The following is a 20488-nucleotide window of genomic DNA, read 5'->3' on the forward strand; positions in this document are numbered from 1 at the left end:
TTTTCTGCCTCACACATTTTTGGCGGGGTGGGCCAATAGGATGAATTCCAAAGAAAAGCAGCCACACGATGTGGAGTTAATGTTTGTCAAGTTATATCGCATTTCTATAATGTTTATTAGGGTTATATCAGCTAAAGTAAACATCGCAGTTTGTTCAATTGATCAACGTGTCAATTTTGAACGTGCATTCCCATCAAGGTTGTTGAAAAAACTACTCTGTTTTTCTGAACACCACTCATGTGATGATGTACCTATTTTCTATGTCTTTCTTTCTTTGCATGACTATCTCCCAGCATATTTGCATATAGATTGAACCGCAGCAACCACTCTGTACCACAGGACACCATTTGTCTCATTATCAGCTTCAATCGCTTTTTTACCGAGAGCTTGTGAAGCCGTTGTCGTCAGCACTCTGGTTGCCACGGCAACGCGCGCCAACGCTTCCTGCCTCTCCGCAACATCCTCTGTTCCGGTTGCCTAGCAACTGCCCTTTCAATTTGCCCGGAGGAGCCTCATCCTCCGCCGCCCCGCCGTCAACAAGGATGCGAGTGGCGGGTGACGATGGAGCTGACGACCCCCTCAAGTGCCACACGCACCGGCGGTGACTGGAAATATCTCTGCTGCAACGTGCAGAACCTGGGTGGTGACAACACGCAACAGGTGGGTGATTACACTATGGTATCGTAAAAAGCGGGTGAGATGGGGACGTAAACAGCCTATCTATACGGTTGATTCACCCTCATACACTAGCCGTACATGGTATATATTTGTATGTATGTGAGAAAGATATTGATGACAAGTTCTGACCGGGATGTGCAGGACAACTGAGCTTTATTCGTGTACATTATTCACAACGGAAGCCAGGTTTGTCCTAATATCGTTATTATCAGACTGATTGAATTGAAGGAAACTGTCAGAAGTGAGATGGATCCGGACTTTATGTCTGACATGATGTCTAGGTAAGTTCTTCGCTTGGAAGGGTGGGCGTTGAAATACCGCCAGAATATCAACATATCATGTTTTGGAGTAAAGTGTGATTTTCAAAGATGCCGGAAGCGTTTCTGTGTAGGATGAATGCGGCAATTATTTTCTATTGGCCATGGCGCCAACTCCTCTACGTAGTTAGAGCTGCACACAGGATGTACTGTAAATACCCGGCGTTATGATATGTATGAGTTGGGCAAGCGCTGCGGTGAACGTGCCAAAACGCCTCGGGGTAGCTCAGGATTCTACGTCCAACCGGCTAGCGAGAATAATGCCTCTCTCTCGACGTCAAATTTATCTCTCAGAAAGATCAAGTTCGTGACGAAAGACTTACTGACGGCGTGACGGCTGTAGGTTCTGGATGAGAGGTGATGCTATCTCCTTCTCATTCACGTCAGAAATCGAGTTACTGGAGAGTCAGGATGGCGCTAGGTCCAATTTACATCTTTCGAGATAACCTCCTTGGCTCGCAGTTGAGGATCATAATGCTATGATGAACTTGAAATTAGGTGAGGATATCGCAGATCAGAAAAGAATATGGAGAGATATTCTGTTCACGCAGACGCTGAGCTGTGATCACAAGTGTCGTCTGCGCAGAATTGCTCTCTATGCTCGACGCACAGTAATCACACCTGTATTCCCGTCATCTAAACAGGCGTGCCGGCTAAATTTACACTAGGCCTCTGGTTAAAGATTTACTTTGCAATGTTTGAGGTAGGGCGTGTTTACGGCCCTACACACGAACTTTGGCCCTAAAAGCTCCGCGCTTGTTTTATTTCTTTCCTACAGAGCGATGGGAATGATCAGCTTGTAGGGCTGTAATAAAAGGTACCGGTGACGTCCAAACCACAGCCTGCCATGAATCTAACACACCAGGCCATACCGGGGATAGGGGAGCTGATCGCCAGTCGCCAGTCTCTCCCCAGACGGTCGTCACACCGGCCCCCGCCCGTGCGGTCTCCCACCAAGATCCCTGTCCAGAGCGGCCGGCCGAGAGGCTTCGCACAGCCCGAATGGTACAGGTGGGTGATACAACACTGTCCACATTTCATTGGCGTAAGTGTGGTGTGTACGTAATGGTGTGTAACTTGGATATACATCCTTCAGCAATACCGGAAAACGAGATTCAGCAGCGTATACAGCAGTGTATATCAATGCAGTGCCAAAGCTTACATATGATCCCATCATCATGCCACTTAAGCAACGGGAAATAAACCGCCATGATCCACATGACCTGGCCTAGCACCAGATTTATTGACGCCATTCACGTGGGTTAACCGGATGTAATTTGTTCGATTTGTAATTGAGGATTAGGTTTCGACACACCGTTTTGTAACACATCGACATTAAGTATTAGCTGTGTGCGCAGAAGGTTTCAAGGTGAAGGTAGCAGCTTTGTAAGGCCGTGATTCTACTGTGTATGAAGTAGAGTAGCTAGACGTTACAGGGATTTAAGCACGTTTTCTATAGTATGCGCGCGCGTGTGTTTATGTGTGTGTGTGTGTATGTGTGTGTGTGTATGTGTGTTTGTGTGCGTGTGTCTGCATGTGTCTGTCTGTCTGTCTGTCTGTGTGTTTATCAGGAGGAATTCTCTACTTTACCAAGACATTTGCATGCAAATATATCAAGACGACTAAATATAACACGAGCCTAAGCCTCGCTACATGTCGCGGTTGCTGGGGCGGTTGGCGGTCCTGACTCGCATCTATTATGAGTCATTCTGCGTTGTGTAAATCAAAGTCATGTCGGTATGAAAGGTCACGTAGCAACAGGCGGTGTCCCTGACGTCCGGCTGTGTCCGGGGCAGACAGGTGGTCTCTGTGTTTCACAACTGACCCGAGGTCAGCGTAGATGGACGTCAGGTGACGTCAGTGACCAATAATGTGCGGTCTGCTCCTTTTCACGATAACCACTTTTAGTGTGTGCCTATATGTTGCGTAATATTTACAGGATACATATACATCGTCTGCGACAGGCACGTACTATTCTCAAACAGGATTATTTACCCTAGAGATCTCAATATCCAAATCAATAGAGAGAAAAAGCCCACTGTACTCTTCGTATTCGGTTTTATAGACATAATATGCTGTTGTGCACTGATCGTCTTTCACCTCATTGGTTTACCAATGATATGATTTCCTTAATTACAGGGGCTACATAATGCAACATACGCAGAATCGCTTCCTTTTGATCTTACTTAACAGTACGTACTAAAACCTTTGGAGACTATTCCACTGCACCGCATTAATAACGGGGTTAACAAATCTCGCCTGTGGTTTTAAATGTTCATCATAAGAAATCATCTACTGGGAGGGCCAATCCCCTCCACCCATTCCTTAGTGTACACCTCCAGCTTGTCATTGACCTCCTCCAAGTCGTTATGGCCATGAAGACTGCCCACCTTGAACCCATGCGAGCACATCTTAGTCTTTATGTCGTCTTTGATGTGAAGAGCGTCGATATGCGAATTACATCCCCGCTTGGAAAGCCTTTTCCTAAGGGATACGTAAAAGGATGAAGTGTTTACGTACATACTGTGCAAGTCAGAGTTAGCCAACCACAAGATGTTACAAATGGCAGTTACTGTTTCTGACAGTTTCATAATAAGATTCTTCTATTTTTGTGAAAAAAATATTGTTCCTGACAGGCTCAGTAGACACAATACAATGTACCTTGCACTGGAGTGAGCTATACACTACGCTTAGATAACGAGGCGAGGTCAGGCCTGTGGGAAGTGAACCCGCTCCTATATCTGGTAGATCACTTAAAATAAGTCAGGAACGTTGGCAGGATGGTGTGGCGACTACAGGAATGATCTAATGAATCAGATCTAGACATACCCAAGAATAGTGTACACACAAGATAAGGCCTGGCCGTAGAGACATTAGCCACTGCCGCTTCTCTTTAGCAGGACCATAAACACATGGTTTAACTTTAATGGCGAATAAATTCCGTTGAATCAAAACCATCTTTCATTTGACAACCTGAAAACATGAAGATTTTCTACCCGTTGTGGATAGAGTACATGTACATCTCTTTCTCTGTGCCTTAAGAAAAAAAGGATTCGTGACTTACCATCCTCGGAAGAAGTCGTCATGCCAGTGGCGCTCGTATTCCTCTAGTTTAGAGTTGTTGTCGCACAGCCGACTGTTCATGGGGGACAGGTAGGAGACCGGCAGGACATTGCTGCTACAGCCGCTACTCTTCCGCTTCCTTCTCATCCCTACTTACAACCTGCCAGGACAAATATTCTGTTGCCTTGGGTCATTCAGCGCCACATTCAACTTTTAAAATCATTCACAATCTAGAAAAGCTAGGTCAGGCTGTGTCAAATCAATTGAAAGTTTGAAAAAACCAATCAAATATTTGCCTACAATGTAGGACAAAAAGACTAGGATTTTGATTAAAACATCGCTCTCATCGTTTATTTATTTATTTATTTATTCATTGGTTCCCAGGGCAGCCCAACTAGCCTGTGGCTACAAAGGGCTTGCCCTACTGTCAAGACAACACATGACAAGACAAGACAAGACAAGACAAAACATAAATACAGTAATCGTTGATGTGTGATAATGGGATATAAAGATACTGTCGATGAGAATTTCGTCAAAGAAACGGATTAGTGTATACATTCATTTAGTAGTCCTTGGCGCAAGATTTTTTTTTAATGACGCATGCATTAAGCGTAAATCGACGTTTTATCAACATAACTCCTTTTCCATATCCTTACCTCTCAGCAACCCTCACCGTCAGGAGAACACCCTGCAGTGTCGGTTGTTTAACGGACTGCGACACACCAACACAATAGTGTCGTCAGCAATTGCTTGAAATCTCTAGCGCTCTCGTTACACAAACACACAGCAGAGGGTGCCTTTGGCGACAACAGTTTAAGGAACAGGCCGTTCCACGCATACGTTGTTGTAATGATGCCATTGGGATCGAAGTTAACAATTTTACACGTCAGCTTGGTGTAGACTCCTGCAGATCAATCTGTTCAGGTTGACCATGAGTTATACGAGAGAATATAATTGACGATAGCTCTGGTAGCTGAGAAAAGCAAAATATGCTATTTGAAAGCAGACATAGTTGTAAGATGACCACGTCAACACCGCAAGTGGTGGGAATCGCTTACATCCTCTTAACTAGCTATAGCTAGCTATGAATTGAATTTTCGCCTACAGCGTTAATATCAGTGACCATCTGTTGTGATATGTCGTGTTATTACATATTATCGACATAAATATTCTACCCATGACTGACCCATTCAAGCATACCTACTTAATTAGACAGAGCGCGTTTACATGATTTAAGTACCATGCCGTGTAGCGACTTTGTCCGTGAAAGCGTCCTCTTGCGGTTGTATCTGACTTAACAGCCACCTACACATGCAATGTGCGGTCAGGTTATATATATCCCATACAAGGAGAGCAACAGATGTTACCACATACGGCCGATCTAATGACAGAGAAACTCCCGAGCTTCGTTTTCATTTTCAACAACAGTGAAAAGTAAAAGGGGGGGGGGGGCAGTCAGTTCAAAAGGCAGCTCTTTACTTCTGTTACGAAGAAGACTGATATCAAGTAGCCCATCGCTAAAAGCAACGTTGCAACAGGAAATGCAAACGTTGAAAGTACATATACCCCCGCTGGCTCAGTCAGCATGTTTGCTGCGTCCGTGTCAACGTTTTTGACAGTGGCGATTTTAGACTGGTGCGTACTTCAGAAAATGGCACATCGTTCATCCCATGGGAAATTTTAAAATCTTATCATGTCCCTAAGCCCTCCTGTAAAACGTGCAAAAGAAATACTGAGACAAGTACTTAGCAGCTTGCCAGGAGGCGAGGTAAAGACAGTTGTGTGTTTCAGAATATTTTTTTAAAATCACTCCTTCCTTCTTCCAGGCCCGGGTAACCTAAAAATACATTAACGATCCATACATGAAGTGCCATGTTGCGTTTTGATCAGACGTCTTAAATCTGTATCCCAAAAGGACAGAAAGAGAAGACGGGATGACTCAGGCTTCACCACTTCCAACAGTATGCATGGGCCACGCCCCGCTCTCAGGCAAGGCTTGCAAAACATAACAGCTTTCAGCCGGGATATAGATTAATCAATAATTCTATTTATCGTGCTGGCAAAGACCAAAGCAATGCTCTTGACTGTATGAAGAAAAGTAAAGTGGGGGTACACTACGCACACAAGTGTGTTCGGTGTCCGGGCAGAGGCGCTGACTGATGTAAGGCCGGTGGGAGTGACCGTCCATGGGGGCTCTGTGGTCGGCAGAACCGCAGACAGCGCGCCGCAGACGGAGTCGCCAGCAACTGACCAACCTGATTGTGAGGTAACATGGGGAGGGGGGCGTCAGGTTCACATGCTTCAGTTGTTATATGGTTTTGAATCCTTGACTTTTGAATGGTATCTGACCGTCCTCTGGACAAAGGCGCATTTAAAACAGGTGCGATGCCACTTGATGTGACGGCTGAGTTGGCGTGACAAATTTTGTTGACTTGTTTCGCAGTGGAAAAAATTGATAGAAACGCGATTTTGTGGTTTAACTTTGTTTGCATGCTGTTTTGTATTTACTAGGTCTTTCGTCCACTAATTGATATTTCTATTCCGTCCCTCTGTAAAATGGTTGACATGTATTTAAAAAAAAGGGTGTTCACAAAAGAAAGGCAGTTTTTGCTAAAATACGTTTGGCCAAGTCGCGATTTTTAGAATTTCATCTGCTTATTGTTTCGATACCCTGGCATTTAAACTGGGGTAAAACCCTGTTGCTGTATAAGTTTCTAGTCTTGATACTCGAAACGTTGGACTGTAACCGGAGCCTAAGTACACGACTCGGTAATTAATCCTCAGGCTTCCCAGCACAGCACAGGCGAGCACAAGTCAATAGGGGCACAAAACTTGACTGTTACCCAAACATCTGTGCAAAGAATACCAGTGGAAACCATGAGAGCGTTATTTGTAATCAGCAGTCCTCTCCAAAATCTACCACAATCGGCTTTTTGCAGTCAAGAACCAGAAAAAAAACATCAGAATGTAGTCACGTGACGCGTGCCACACACAGGCAACAGGTGGATAGGGTGGATGACCTGACAGAAAGGCGAGCTGTGCCGTTTGTTGACAGTAGGCTGGTCCGACTCTCGGCCACAGCACTGGCAGGGCGCGCAGGACGGAGCCATGTTCGAAATGCTCGGGCAGGTCCGGCGGGGCCGCCGCTCGTCCTGCCCGTCCATCATTCTCAACGACAAGAACGCCGCCGCCGCCGCATTCTACAACTCCCCGGATGCTATAATGTACCGTAAATAGTCCTGGGGTTACGTGCCGTGTGGTGTGTGCGAGTGTTGTGGATTTGGTGGGGATTCAGTCGTAGTTCCGGGTGTTAGGATGCTTGAAAATGTGGCATGAATGCGTCCGTACGATCGATGACAAATATCTAGCCCTGTCGGAATGTCTGTCGTCGTATTGGTCACTGCACGCCGGAATGTACACGGGCCTTGGGAGCACAGCAGTGTGTGTATTATGCTATACATGAACTGCACAGATGAGGCGCTTTAAACTGCACGGATGAGGCGATTTCATACTTATGACTATATTTGACGCCGGTTTTGCGGTTGTTTTTCCAGCGTGCAGAGTGCAGTAGTGTCTCTGTTCCAGCACAAGAAACTGCCGCCCAATGAGCTGGACTTATTGAACGAGAAAATAAGGTCAGTCTTTACTTCGGCTTTCAACCGGGTTATCCAAGGTGAGGGCACTAAGCCGGGGGGCACCTGCACTGCAGTTCACTCAGGACTGGCAAAATTAGTCTGGGGCGCAGAATACTAATCATTAGAGCGACAGGTTGAAGGTTTATGGCTCCCGTACGTACGTGAATAAAACAATTCTTTGGATTCGAATGTCGAACAGGGATACTTGGCAACCTCGAAAGTGTTTGCCATGCTTCAAATCAACGCCTTCGTCTTGTGGTTATAGGTGACAACGCACAGGCCTTGTTCCCTATTCACCCTCTGAAAGGGGAACTTTTGTGTGGACCTTGCACGCCATGACATAACCTCTGTATACATGCCAGACGGTTTATTAGCCGAGAAAACACTACCAATAGTGAACACACTATGCCTTTCAATGGTACCAGATACTGCGCATACAGCTGTACCTGCGCGCGTCAGGACCTCAGATTATAGTTGTTGTTTCTTTTAATACCATGGAACAGCATATTTCGATACACCGCAGTTTCACCTTTCAGCCTAGTCTGAAATATGTAATCTACTGTACTATCTACTGTAAGCGTTCACCCACAGACGGGTTGGCTCTCACGCCGGGTCCAAAGGACATTTGACCCAGTCTCATTGTATGTGAATGATAATCCTTTCTCCCGCAAGGCATATTCGACTCACCCTATATAAACTAAGACATAGATGCAATCAGTAGGTATAGAAGGGCTTATGGTGTCGGTCAGTCAGACACCTCCCCAAATAGCACCATGTTTATTGTCTGGACGTGTTAGAGTATGCTTCCAGTCTCGTGCAGTGGTCCTTGTTACAGTAAGTTAACCAAGAATAAACACTACAGCTCACGGGAGGTTTCAATATATCACCAGTACTCACCACAATACTAACCCTGTCTGCAGGGTATCGGTGCATCTATCTATCTATCACCCTTATCAATATTTCGAGATTACTAATAAGACAAACCTGTGTTAAACTTTGCGTTAACCTGGCATATTAGTCAATGAACTGGTCTATTAATAAAATCAATCACTTGATAGCCAATAGACCATCTATCTTATGAAATATTATACTAGTTATACCCGTGAAATATTTTACCCGTTCTAACTTTGTTAAATTCCCGTCCCCAGAATGCTGATGAAGACAGAGGTCGGACCGTTCATTTTAGACTACTTCCAGGTAAAGTGCTTATAGCGCTGACATGTAGCAAACTATACGGGCTGATGATACTGTTTACTCTTATGTTTTGATTATATATGTTGTGACCTGAGGCGTAATATAGAGTGACCAAAACCCAGCTGATACGTCTGTAAGTTTTCGTACTTGTTTTGGTCACAAATAAAAGCATTCACTTCGAACATTCTAAAAGCTTTTCCTTCTCACATCTTTTATTTAGAATCAGTTATTGAAGAAAGGAATGGTGATTCTACGAGAAAAGATCAAGAGAGAAAAAGGTGATAACAATTTATGTTTTATTTCACTCTATTGTAATTTCTTGTTTGAGAAATAAGATTGCCTGCCCTGTTCAGCTGATTGTGTGGGATCAAAAACGTTAGTAGCCTTGCGTTGTTGATTAAACGTTGGGTCCTTGGAAGGAAAATATAACATAATATAACAGTCATTTGCAAACAAAATTGAACACTTATAAAAACATAACTGGAAAACATGCGACTTACTTGGAAAACAGGATGCTACTACACGTGTCAATGTAAAATAGACTCCTTGATCAAGTTGTACCTTTTAGTCCCCAACATTACGGAAGAAGAATTTTACGGGGTAGACCATAGCCCGTAGCCTGGTGTCCATCCTATTCCGGCCCAGTCCGCTCCTTTGATCCTTCCCTGGAGCTAGAATAGGCTGGATACCAGGACCGCGCGACAGACGTCCTGCACAGATTGCCGTGACAGGTGAATGCTGAAGACTGATCACCTTGACGCTTCCATTTGTGTCACATGTCGATATTTGTGCTGCTTCAGGCCAACAGCTGCTGGAGAGTCTGTCGGACATTTGGGACTACTTTTTCTGCGAGGTGCTGCCCATGCTGCAAGCCATATTCTGCCCCGTGCAGGTAGTCTGGCCATGTCATTTCACCGTTTGTCTTGAAGAAAATCAAAGATGTTTTATGAAACGTGACATAACATCCTTGAGGAAACAGAACGTGTTTATGGAGATGAACTATAAATTTTGCCTACTCTGATATAGACGTGTCAGGAAGGCCATGAGTTGCATTGTCAAGAAATACGCTTAGGCGAAAACGACCAAATACACGAGCCATTACGATGAAAAGGAAAGCTGCATTGTCACATCCACCCACAAGGTCCCTTATGGTCCACCCCTCACCGATTAGCCTTATATAGTATCACCTCTTGCGAAAAGGGTTCAAGGGTAAATTCCAACACGTAACCCTTTTGTGAAGTCTCGAACTACCGTCGAATTAACTGTTAAAATAAAGTTAGGGCTTAGCCTAGCTATACAGCCTCAGAGATCTGGCGATATTGACTATCATGTCGTCTGTATGCTGATATGTTAAGGTTTATCCTCCCTCTAGGATTGTGTAGACTTGTGTATTGAATAGCATTGGTGGAATCTTTAACATTTACAGGCTATCTAAACTTTAAGACTATCTGTTCCTTTTGTTAATAATATCACAGGCCACGGGCTTTTCTGTCAGAGAGATGTCGTTAGTCGGTTTTAGGGACACAATCTTGTTGAAGATAGCGTTTTCAGGTGAGTTCACTTTCTGTGTTTTATTTTCCATTGCTTAGCCAACTCAACTTTAGGCACATGGCAATGTATTGTTGGTTGGTATGTAGACTTTTTCTTGCACGTAGAAAGTGTGATTTCTCCTTGTTATTTGTTGTAACTGTGTGTACAGATGCCTACTGTCATGCTCCCTTTTAAATGTTTACACCAAGACGATTGATGATGGAGAGAGTGCTAACACCCTGCTACTTGGTAAATCCGGACCGCAGGCCATGTGGTGCAGTATCCAAAACATCCCCACACCACGCCCATTCCAGTCGGCCCAGCGAGCTCGTCTGCGTACAAGTTACATAGTTGAGGCACCAAACTGTAGCCCAGAAAACTGTTCAATGCGAAACATGATTATGGTTATAGAAATATCAAGAACGCCTCTGTGACGCAGTGGATGACCTTCGAAATGCCGCCTGAGAGAGTAGCGGGTTTCAATTTAGTACGGACCGCTCTCATTGATCAGCGCTAGCGGGAGCTTCTACCATCGATGCCGCCTCCTGACTGGGATTGGATCCTGCTATTTGCAGCATGTGTGGGGGCTTGAAAGAATGAAAACGGCGTGTAGGCGTAAAGTAGACAGGCTATGTGGGCTCACAGGAAAACCGTTATGACAGCAATGCCATTTCACTAATGGTGGCAACATTATCTCAACTTACATCTAGTTTCCTGTTATGCCAGAAGAGATCCACAACTAAGGCTTATAGGAAAGCCATTGATACCCTTTTATGGTAGTTAAATCACATAACTTCAACAGATGCGAAGACGAGAGACGACTTACTAAACGCTATGTTTTTCCGCTACAGAGGCATTAGATACCCCAGACGTCGTCATCAGTCCCTCCATCACGCAAATGCTGCTGGTCTTACAGGTTGGCTTTTACATTTGCTACCATATGTGTAGTTTACATCGGGCAGTGCAGATGCTTATAGATACCGAATCGTAATTCAATTGGTGATTTTCCCTATTGTTGCTTCGATCAATTGCCTTTTAACTACCCCTTGATATATAACGATAAATAAAAATAAAATTTAGTTAGAAAAAATGAAAACATACTGCAAACACAACCTGCTTTCTCTTGGTGTAGATCCAAGTCAAAGGCTGAGTTAGTTTCTCTAGTTAGAGTGCTCTTTGTTGTTCACAGAGTGTGCACGACAACAACCCAGAATATCTCCAGTTGGAGTCGCTGGTGGCCAGAATAGTGAGCCCGTACCTGGGGCTGCGCGGGCTGTACATGGGCGGGCCGGAACCCCTCATCCCCGCCAACAAACCCGTCACCGTCGTGCTCAGACAGAAGACACTGGGAGGTAAATTCCCACTGACGTTTTGTAAAATGTTGGAATTACTAGATATAGGTAGGCCAAGTTGTAATCAGCATGAGCACAGCCATACAATCGACAACCGACGAGTTGCGGTTCCAAAAGGACACGGCGTTCAAAGAAAAGTTTATTCACCACCGCCAGAGAAAATCAATGAAAAACAAAAGAGTAACGTTTAGATTTACGAGTGCTTACAAAGCTGACGTCCAATCTATTCAATGTTTTACTAGTGACAAGACTATATATATAAGAACGCTTTGTGGTCATAGATTTATCCTGCGTCTTCTCCACAGACGAGCCATTGAAAGGTGAACGCCCCCTCAGCATGCAGCTCTTCCCGTCCCAGCAGCTGGACGAGCAGCTCCCGGCCCCGGGCCGGGGGGAGGCGCACAAGCGCACCCCGTCCGCTGTGGGACAGGGCTTAGACCCGCTGGTGGAGGGGGAGGTCATGACACGGGGGTTCGGCAGGAGGCACAGCATCGCCGGCGGCGCGGGGGACAGTCAGAAGAGTCAGGACGACGTGACACAGGTGGCAGGGTCCGACTGATGGGAACAGTGATGGCGCTGCACACAGAAAAGATCGTCGGTTGCCTTAGTAAAGTAGAGGTCCTCGGTGGTGTATTTCTAAGAGACATTTTGAAGCCACATTTTAAGCTGCTTTGAAGTGTTGGTGGAAATCAGATGGTCAGGTACCAGGCTGAAGTATACAGGACAATCTAGAACAAAATACAGTCTTCGTCTATTCAGAGTACGCTGTCAGTCTGTAACACGTGGAAACAGTGAGAATATATAAATGTTGATGTTAGCATCCGCAGATGGTTCTGTACTGTGAAGCTTTTTTTAGCCTAAATAATAGGTTGTTCTGCTTAGCCACTGGCTCAGGCCACTCGGTACCAATTGCTTGTTTCTCAGACAAATTCAAACCCAAGACTACTGAAAATAGGAGCCATTATTTCCCAAAGTCTCGTATATTTGACAACAGTGGATGTAACCAAACAAACTGACTATGAGCAGATAATACGTAATACAGACCGCTCCACAGCAAATGCTAGACTTTGCATAGTATTTATAAGTGTTAAATATGATGTATATTTTTCTGTAATGTAAATCCGATATTGACCGTGGAGGAAAATTGTAGAAATATTTTTGAAAAACAGAACTGTATTGTATATGTCTAAATGATTACAGATATCACAGTACTACAATCTGATTCCTGTCATTGTTTCACATAGATTCATCTATGGCTTTGGTAGGTGAATTGTAAGGGTTTATTTTATGATGTTGATTTTATGACCTAATATCTCATGATTCGATTTGTAAAATGTCTTAGATATTGTCGTCTTGACTTAGAGGCTCGTATTTTTGAAAACAAAGTCAAACAAGAAGAAATCTAAGATCCCATACCTGTTGCCCTAATCATCAGAACGGCAACATCAAACAAAATACACCCAACACCGTCAGATGTGCGACTGTACACCAGCAAGACCGTACCATACACAACGTCGTCATCTGAATCTTATAAACCGTCATCTGGATTTTGTACACCAGCAAGATAGTAAATATACTAGTACACAATATCTTCAGCTGAGATTAAGCTTAAGCCGTCAGTAAGACCGTTCAAGTTCTAACTCCAGTTCTAACGACGAACACATAACGACTTTCTAAACATTCAGATTTGTATTCAGCTTTATTAGTACAAAATACAAATTGTCACAATTGTACATTGCAAGTTTTCTTTATCATAGTACCAAAACAGCATTAACACCTTTTCCTGGGCGTACACTTCCTTTTTGTTTATTTTTATTAATCTTTTTATTCCCAAATATTTAAAAACAAATTAGATAACTCAAATAATATGTACAAAAGAAAATTCGCAGGGAGATAATTGCAACTGTGTCTGTACGATGAATATACAAATTTATGCGATCTTTGCCCGCTAGGCTCATGTTTCACAATGCGCGGAGAATTCCTTATATGGTTTACACTCTGAACTCTGACCAATCAGAGCCCGTAAATTCCATGTGCGTCCAAGTTGGAAAATTTTCCCAAGCGAGTAGGTGGTAAATCTCCGCTCCCTTCTTTCGAAGTTTATGTGGGTGGTTGATCGACATTTTGACACCGTGACAGGACTCTGGCGCGTCTCCTCCTGCTTTGAAGTCTTGGCGGTAAGTCTTATATTACATTTGTAGTGGTGTTACGAGTTGACATCAGAATCATCATGATTTTTGCTCTGTTTCGTCTTCCGTTCCAAACACTGACCTGGTCAATGACCTGAACCAGACCGTCTGTCACCCTACGGTAGCTGGTGTTGGGTTACATAATGTTGCAATGTAAATAGTAGGAGGGATTTAGACTCCTGTCACCATATACGTGAATGTGTTTGAGTAAGAATTAACAGAGCATACCATATGTGAAGGTAAGCATTATGCATTACAAATGTTACCTTTCTAGTTCCATTTAAGTCAAATGTGTAAGAGATGGGTATCTTAAAGTTGTGATCAGTCAGGACTTTCAGAAACCTTTTCATAATTGATTGAAGTCGCATTTATCAACTGTTGCTATATTTCCTTGGACAAGTTTCTTAGTGGCAATGAAAGTACAACCAGGAGTCAATACAGTTTTTACACCAAATAACGTTATATATGATATATCTTGTTACCCCATACTTATATAGGACAGGCATCTATTAAAGAGATAGATTGGTCATGAAAGGAAAATTGCTTTGGTACAATCTCAATTTTCAGTATCATTGGATAACAACTTCAAGATTTCACTGCTCATATCTTGTCTGTTTGCAAAAAATGTTTTTTGTTATTCATAATCTGACTGCAGACCACTTTTCAAAAAGATCATAAGGAAAGAGGCGAGGGTCAGACAGCTGACATCATTTGAAATCTATACACATCATTAAGAAAGCGCGTATACTCATGTATTGCAATATTATATTATTTCTATTATTACCCCTGACATGACATTGCTAATCTTTCATGTTCAATTGCCCAGGGCATTACAATAAGCTTATTCTGATCATGAAGATAAGACTTATTAAACAAAAGAGAATGCAAATCAAAGTAATAATGGTAATGTTACTCATAATTATAACTTTGACAAAACAATCCTCTTAATCTGTTTATCCTGTTAATTTATCTGTTAATTTATCTGTTAATTTATCTCAATCTGTTCCCTCTCCAATGTCTTAGTAAGTTATCCATTGTTAGGGTTGAGTTTTCTGGCTGAGTTATTGGTTGTTAGGGTTGAGTTTTCTGGCTGAGTTATTGGTTATTAGGGTTGAGTGTTCAGACTGATTTATTGGTTGCTAGGGTTAAGTTTTCTGAGTTATTGGTTGTTAGGGTTGAGTTTTCTGACAGATCCCTCGGTGCCATTCAGCAGCACCAGGTCTCCAGTCTGGAACATCGCCGTGGCATGCTTCACACTCACCACACAGGGGAGGCCGTACTCACGGGCGACCACTGCACCTGCACACACAGGGAGAATGATGATGGTTTATTGAGTACTCACACAGTCCAACAATGGCAGTCAACTGACTGGATTGGTGCCAGATTTTACAAAAATGTTCAATCAATGGGATGGGAACAGCAGGAAATTTCTTGTCTTAGTTTAGAGACTTATAAGAACTGTCATTTCGACTGGACATCTAGTTTTACAACATGCTCAGGCAGTTTAAGTCCTAGTAAAGCTCTCCAACCACATCTGAGGGAACAGTCGACCTGTCCTTGGTGCTGAATGAATACTAACTTAGTTTACAACTACAACCACCACTGTAGTATGATTGTGATACCTGACCTTGGTACTTGTGTCTGTGATATGGTTGTGTAGGTCTGTCCTTGGTGCTGAATGATTACTATTACAGCCACTAGTATGGTATGATTGTGTAGACCTGTCCTTGGTGCTGAATAATTACTACTACAGCCACCACTGCGATATGGTTGTGTAGGTCTGTCCTTGGTGCTGAGTGATTACTACTACAGCTCATCACCATGGTATGATTGTGTAGGTCTGTGCTTGATGCTTAACAATAGCTATTATAGCCCTGGGACAGTTGTGTCAAAGCCAAAAGTTGCCCTATTCCACCTGAATGACATATGCTCTTATTTTGATATACATGTAGCAGAGAGAAATACCACTGAAATGGCCAATGAACCATCCTAAGTTATGACCCACCATGTGAAATCAGCCCTCCCAGCTCAGTGACCAGCCCACTCAGTAAGGGGAAGTATGGACTCCAGCCTATGTCTGTGCTCTGGACTATCAAAATCTCTCCTGCCTGTAAGGAAAGTAGAAAGACAAATATTCAGTCATCATACCTCAACAAAACATAGTCAAATGTACTGATTACTAACATTAGGATGACTTAATGGTGCTTGGTAATTTCCTAACTGGCCATGTTCTACTATTATAAAAACATATAGCCTATTACTTAACAGGATCTGTTGAAAAAAATTCATTGAGTGAAGCTCTAATGGACCAATGAATAAGTATGAGCTAAGCTGTACTCTGTACCTGGATAGTCCCTGCATCCTCCAGTCTGGTCACCACCCTGGCCGGAGCGGTCACCGTGCCGTGGCTGACCGGCATGCCCTTCAGCACCAGGTCTGACCCACTCACAGGCAACGCACCAACCTCAATCTGACATACCAGAAATACAGTTCACTTTAACCTCTGTCAAACATCACTATATTCTCAAAGACTCTTATGTAGGTAATGTACATAAATATCCTTCTACTAACTGCCAAGATAAAACAGCAGTATCAAGCCCAGTGTGTAAGCTCTTTACTTACAGGTTCAGGATGGCCGTGGCAGATCTCAGGGAACTTGAGCGACATCTGCTTGGGCAGGATGCGACGTCTTCGCAGTGCTCTGATTGGGGGGGGGGCAGATAAAAGGTTTAATGACCTGCTGTTGAGCATTTCTACCAACAATATCAGTTGAAGTTGACAGACTTGTTGGATAAAGTTATTACAAGCTTCAATATGTGATACTGATTGAAAATGTTATGATGAGGATTCTAACCCAAAGGTGCATTGTACATATCACTCACTTGGCCACTAACACAGCAGATCGACTGTGCAGAAGAGTGCCGATCTCCTGGTGTGTCAGGAAGAACAGTAAGTCCTCCTCAGGAAGACGACCCTGTCATGACAAAAGGGTATCATTTCAGCCATAGAGACTGATGAACAAACAGTTGAAATGACATTGGGGATTTATCTACAAATTTTCAACAATCAACAAATTTTCAACAAATTTTCAATTTACACTTATACAACATCTATACAATCATGTATCCATGCCTATACAACTCACCTCTGCAACCATTAGTGAAGCCAGGTACCAGTAGGCTTGTTTGAAATGGTCGGCCATTTTGACTGCGGCTGACTTGCTCTGCTCCCTCTCCATCACACCTTGTCGTGCGTAGGGGAGAGTCCACTTCAAGATGTACCTAATGGAAGGTGAGGAAACACAAGATACATGGCATTCAACATTCAGTACCAAGGACAGTGCAACAGGTCAAGAAGACTTAGTCAGTACCACATTTGGGTTCTTATTCAGAACCAAGGACAGGGTAGGAGTTCTTGATGTCTTATTCATTACCAAGGACAGTGTAACAGCTCTTGACATTTTAGTCAGTAGCAAGGACAGTGTACCCGTTCTGGATGTCTTATTCAGTGCCAAGGACAGTGTCACAGTTCTTGATGTCTTATTCAGTACAAAGGACAGTATAACAGGTCTGGATGTATTATTCAGTACCAAAGACAGTGTAGAAGTTCTTGATGTCTTATTCAGTACCAAGGACAGTGTAGCAGTTCTTGATGTTTTATTCAGTACCACTAACCTGCCAGCCATGGTTATTGGTGATTTGATCTTCTTGACTGCCTCATCAAAGTTGAATGGCTCCTTTTTACTGGCTATCTGGTTATTCCTGAGCATAGACTGAACAAAACAATGAGATTAAAAACTTAGGTAAAAGTAACAGTTAATTCTGTGGTCTATTACATGATATCGCATAGGAAATCAAAATACTGATTTTGGATGATATTTGTTGTTTAAGGAAATTCCTTTATCAAATCTATTCACCTTGATTAAAATAGACATTCTTGTTCTCAGATACCCATAATGTTTGTCACACATACCTGAATGGTTAGAACCACCTTGGCTGGGTCTGCTCTCCAAGACATTTCTCTTAGTTCTGCCTATCAAACAGGAGATCAATAAAAATCATGTTGTAAAAATGCATGTGGAAAATAAGTTTCTTCCAGATGAGATCAGATGAGATATACTGTGGCAGAAGTTACTAATTCATCATAACAAATGTTTTGATACTTTCAAACATGGCATCAGACACGGGAGTCTGTTAAAGTCAGGTTTACGTCCTCATGTTTTAGTAAGTGTCCAGCTGACCTCCCTGAGACACCTGTGTCCATGCAGCTCCAGGAATGTTTGGAACAGCTGCCCAGAAGAACCGCTGTCATCACCCAGCAGCCAGGCTGTAGCTTCCTGTAGGATAGAAAAATGACACATACAAAAAAAGAATTGCACAAATCATTAGCCTGGTTACCAAACTTATTTTAGCTCCCGAGTTTTTATCCTCTTTGCAAATATTTGCCCACAAATCATTTATTTGAAAAAAAAATCTGCACCATATTTGCCCTAACTGACCTGAGGAGACATGGAGATCAGTCTATCCTTGTGGCCCTCCTCTATCAGCTTCACTGCTAGTTTCTGGGGAAGCATTCAATGTCAAAGCTTTTGTCATGTACAATCACACTGCTGTAAAATGTAGTCAAAGTTAAACAAGTCTGACAAACAACAGATACCTTCAACTTACATCTTGATACATTATACATAAACATAATCTACTGTATCTGATTATGACTAAATTTATATGCTGAAACAAATGAATTAGGTATGTTTCAGTTGCAGTAAAAATAAAAGCATATAGTTTGTATAAATGTTATGTACCTCCAGTGCATCAGGCACATCTGCGCTGGTCACTTGTTCACAGTTGACGTAGAAATGAGCCATGTCAGAGAAATGCTGTATTGTCCACTCTGCAGGTATAACATACAGCATTGAGTCATCAGTCTATTTGTTGATATGAAGCCATAAATATACAAGTTTAATCAGACTGCTATTGGCCATATACTAGAAGCATCTGGTAACATGTTTCATGGCAATATGACTGCCTAATTTAGCCAATCTTTACTTTAAGAGAATAATAAGTTTTACATGCAAAATCTTCTATAAATATGAGGTACTATTACCTGCTTAAAAGGAAAAGGAGTCAACTGATAGAATTAACACTACCAGATGAGTATCAATCATGTATTTGTGGCCTTGAGGCACCACAGGTCATTTACTAAGAGGTAATATGATGACTACATGTGTACCTCTGCCTCCCTGTGACAGGACCATCATCAGGACTGTGCTCCAGGCTGCTGACCGAGCACCATAGCTCATGTGGTCTGCCCAGGCCTGTGGACACATGCAAGACAATGAACAAATACATGTAAATGTTCTATCAATGTCTCATATGACTTTTTACTTTCATTGTGTTAGAGATCATTTGTACCACATTTTTGAGGACATCAAAATATCTTGATACAAGACACATTGTCATTACCTGGTAGCATTCAGGTAACCTCTCGTTGATCTCTTGGTACATCGCCATGGCATTGTCATGACGATGGATGCTGTAAGTAGTCAGAGTTTGCTCCAACTGCTGGATCTTGTGTTTTGATGTGTACAGATGCTGTAAGAAATGTAAAACTATTACAGTGAGATGAAGGACCACAATTCATCTGATAGATGCCTGTTACCTAGGCTATGACATTTGTTAGAATTCTAAAATGTCAGTATGTGTACAAAGTATACCACAACAAAGACTTGGTACTGTTGATACTTTATTTAGATATACAGTATAACTTGAGTGACCACTCCTTTCTCTACCACAATGACATTAACATTTTCATACCTCTTTTTTTTTGGAAGTTCATTTTTTTTATTCATTTCATTAGAGAAACAAAATCATGGCACAAGAAAATAAATGACGTACATGTATGACCACAAAACTGATACATAAAACCGGCAGACAGTAAACAGTAGAAATAATAAGAAATTAATGAGAACCCCCCAGGAAACTAAATTAAAACAATGGCCGAAGGAAAACTTAGATCGGTATGACATATAAGTTTCACCGATTTTTATATATATAAGAATATATATATAAGCAATGAATTATATATATTTAAATATACGTTACACAAGAGTATATATATATGTAGGAAATGAATAAAAACTGACTAAAGGCAACTGAATCGGTATAACATGTAAGTTATACCGATATATACATATATAAGAGTATACACATAAGGAAATATATATATGTATATATATATATGTATTGAGAAATAAATAACATACATATATAAAATATAAGGATATATATATACATATATATGTATGCATACACATGTACATACATACACACATACATACACAAATGCATATATATACATACGTAAAACAATGAATAATGGAAACTTAAATTGGTGTAATATATAGTTTCCCCCACTTCCCAATGTGTTTAGGTATTTTATTCAACCTTGTAGCAATAATACACTCTAATTTTGAACATGAGAAACAAAAGAGATAAAGCCAGATATTTGTAGTTTCTGTTGACGATACTTGA

General features: G+C 42.2%; 3 protein-coding genes across 6 annotated transcripts in view; 1 reads left to right on the plus strand and 2 right to left on the minus strand.

Annotated features, from left to right (window-relative positions):
• Positions 1 to 559: 559 nt before the first annotated feature.
• LOC109473918 (proline-rich protein 5-like) lies at positions 560 to 13012 on the plus strand. Of its 4 annotated transcripts, XM_019774083.1 has the most exons (10): positions 560 to 660; positions 1774 to 2006; positions 7613 to 7693; positions 8842 to 8890; positions 9108 to 9165; positions 9688 to 9779; positions 10363 to 10438; positions 11269 to 11333; positions 11607 to 11769; positions 12075 to 13012. In XM_019774083.1, the coding sequence occupies exons 2-10, from the start codon at positions 1843 to 1845 to the stop codon at positions 12326 to 12328; spliced, it is 1002 nt and encodes a 333-aa protein (XP_019629642.1). In that variant the 5' UTR covers positions 560 to 660; positions 1774 to 1842; the 3' UTR covers positions 12329 to 13012. The 4 variants fall into 4 exon arrangements, with proteins under 4 accessions (XP_019629642.1, XP_019629641.1, XP_019629644.1 ...); XM_019774082.1 differs by lacking the exon at positions 560 to 660 and having other exon boundaries at positions 1682 to 2006; XM_019774085.1 differs by lacking the exons at positions 560 to 660; positions 1774 to 2006 and adding an exon at positions 6024 to 6324.
• Positions 2779 to 5429, minus strand: LOC109473919. The gene is made up of 3 exons (XM_019774086.1): positions 4715 to 5429; positions 4060 to 4218; positions 2779 to 3479 (listed from the first exon to the last, which is right to left on the minus strand). Exons 2-3 carry the CDS (start codon positions 4203 to 4205, stop codon positions 3284 to 3286), a joined length of 342 nt encoding a protein of 113 aa, XP_019629645.1. The 5' UTR covers positions 4206 to 4218; positions 4715 to 5429; the 3' UTR covers positions 2779 to 3283.
• A 1987-nt stretch (positions 13013 to 14999) lies between the features above and the next one.
• Positions 15000 to 20488, minus strand: part of LOC109473976 (putative phosphoenolpyruvate synthase) — a 14279-nt gene continuing 8790 nt past the window's right edge. The window contains exons 25-37 of the mRNA XM_019774168.1: positions 19421 to 19549; positions 19188 to 19272; positions 18760 to 18848; positions 18457 to 18519; positions 18199 to 18294; positions 17931 to 17990; positions 17633 to 17730; positions 17104 to 17239; positions 16841 to 16932; positions 16581 to 16659; positions 16303 to 16428; positions 15964 to 16066; positions 15000 to 15257 (exon numbers count right to left, since the gene is read on the minus strand). Of these exons, the coding sequence (XP_019629727.1) occupies positions 15118 to 15257; positions 15964 to 16066; positions 16303 to 16428; positions 16581 to 16659; positions 16841 to 16932; positions 17104 to 17239; positions 17633 to 17730; positions 17931 to 17990; positions 18199 to 18294; positions 18457 to 18519; positions 18760 to 18848; positions 19188 to 19272; positions 19421 to 19549 (1296 nt within the window). The 3' untranslated portion in view covers positions 15000 to 15117. The remainder of the gene's footprint in view (positions 15258 to 15963; positions 16067 to 16302; positions 16429 to 16580; positions 16660 to 16840; positions 16933 to 17103; positions 17240 to 17632; positions 17731 to 17930; positions 17991 to 18198; positions 18295 to 18456; positions 18520 to 18759; positions 18849 to 19187; positions 19273 to 19420; positions 19550 to 20488) is intronic.

This window comes from Branchiostoma belcheri, unplaced genomic scaffold (assembly GCF_001625305.1).
Source record: "Branchiostoma belcheri isolate BF01 breed outbred unplaced genomic scaffold, Haploidv18h27 scaffold3, whole genome shotgun sequence".
Taxonomy (NCBI): domain Eukaryota; kingdom Metazoa; phylum Chordata; class Leptocardii; order Amphioxiformes; family Branchiostomatidae; genus Branchiostoma; species Branchiostoma belcheri.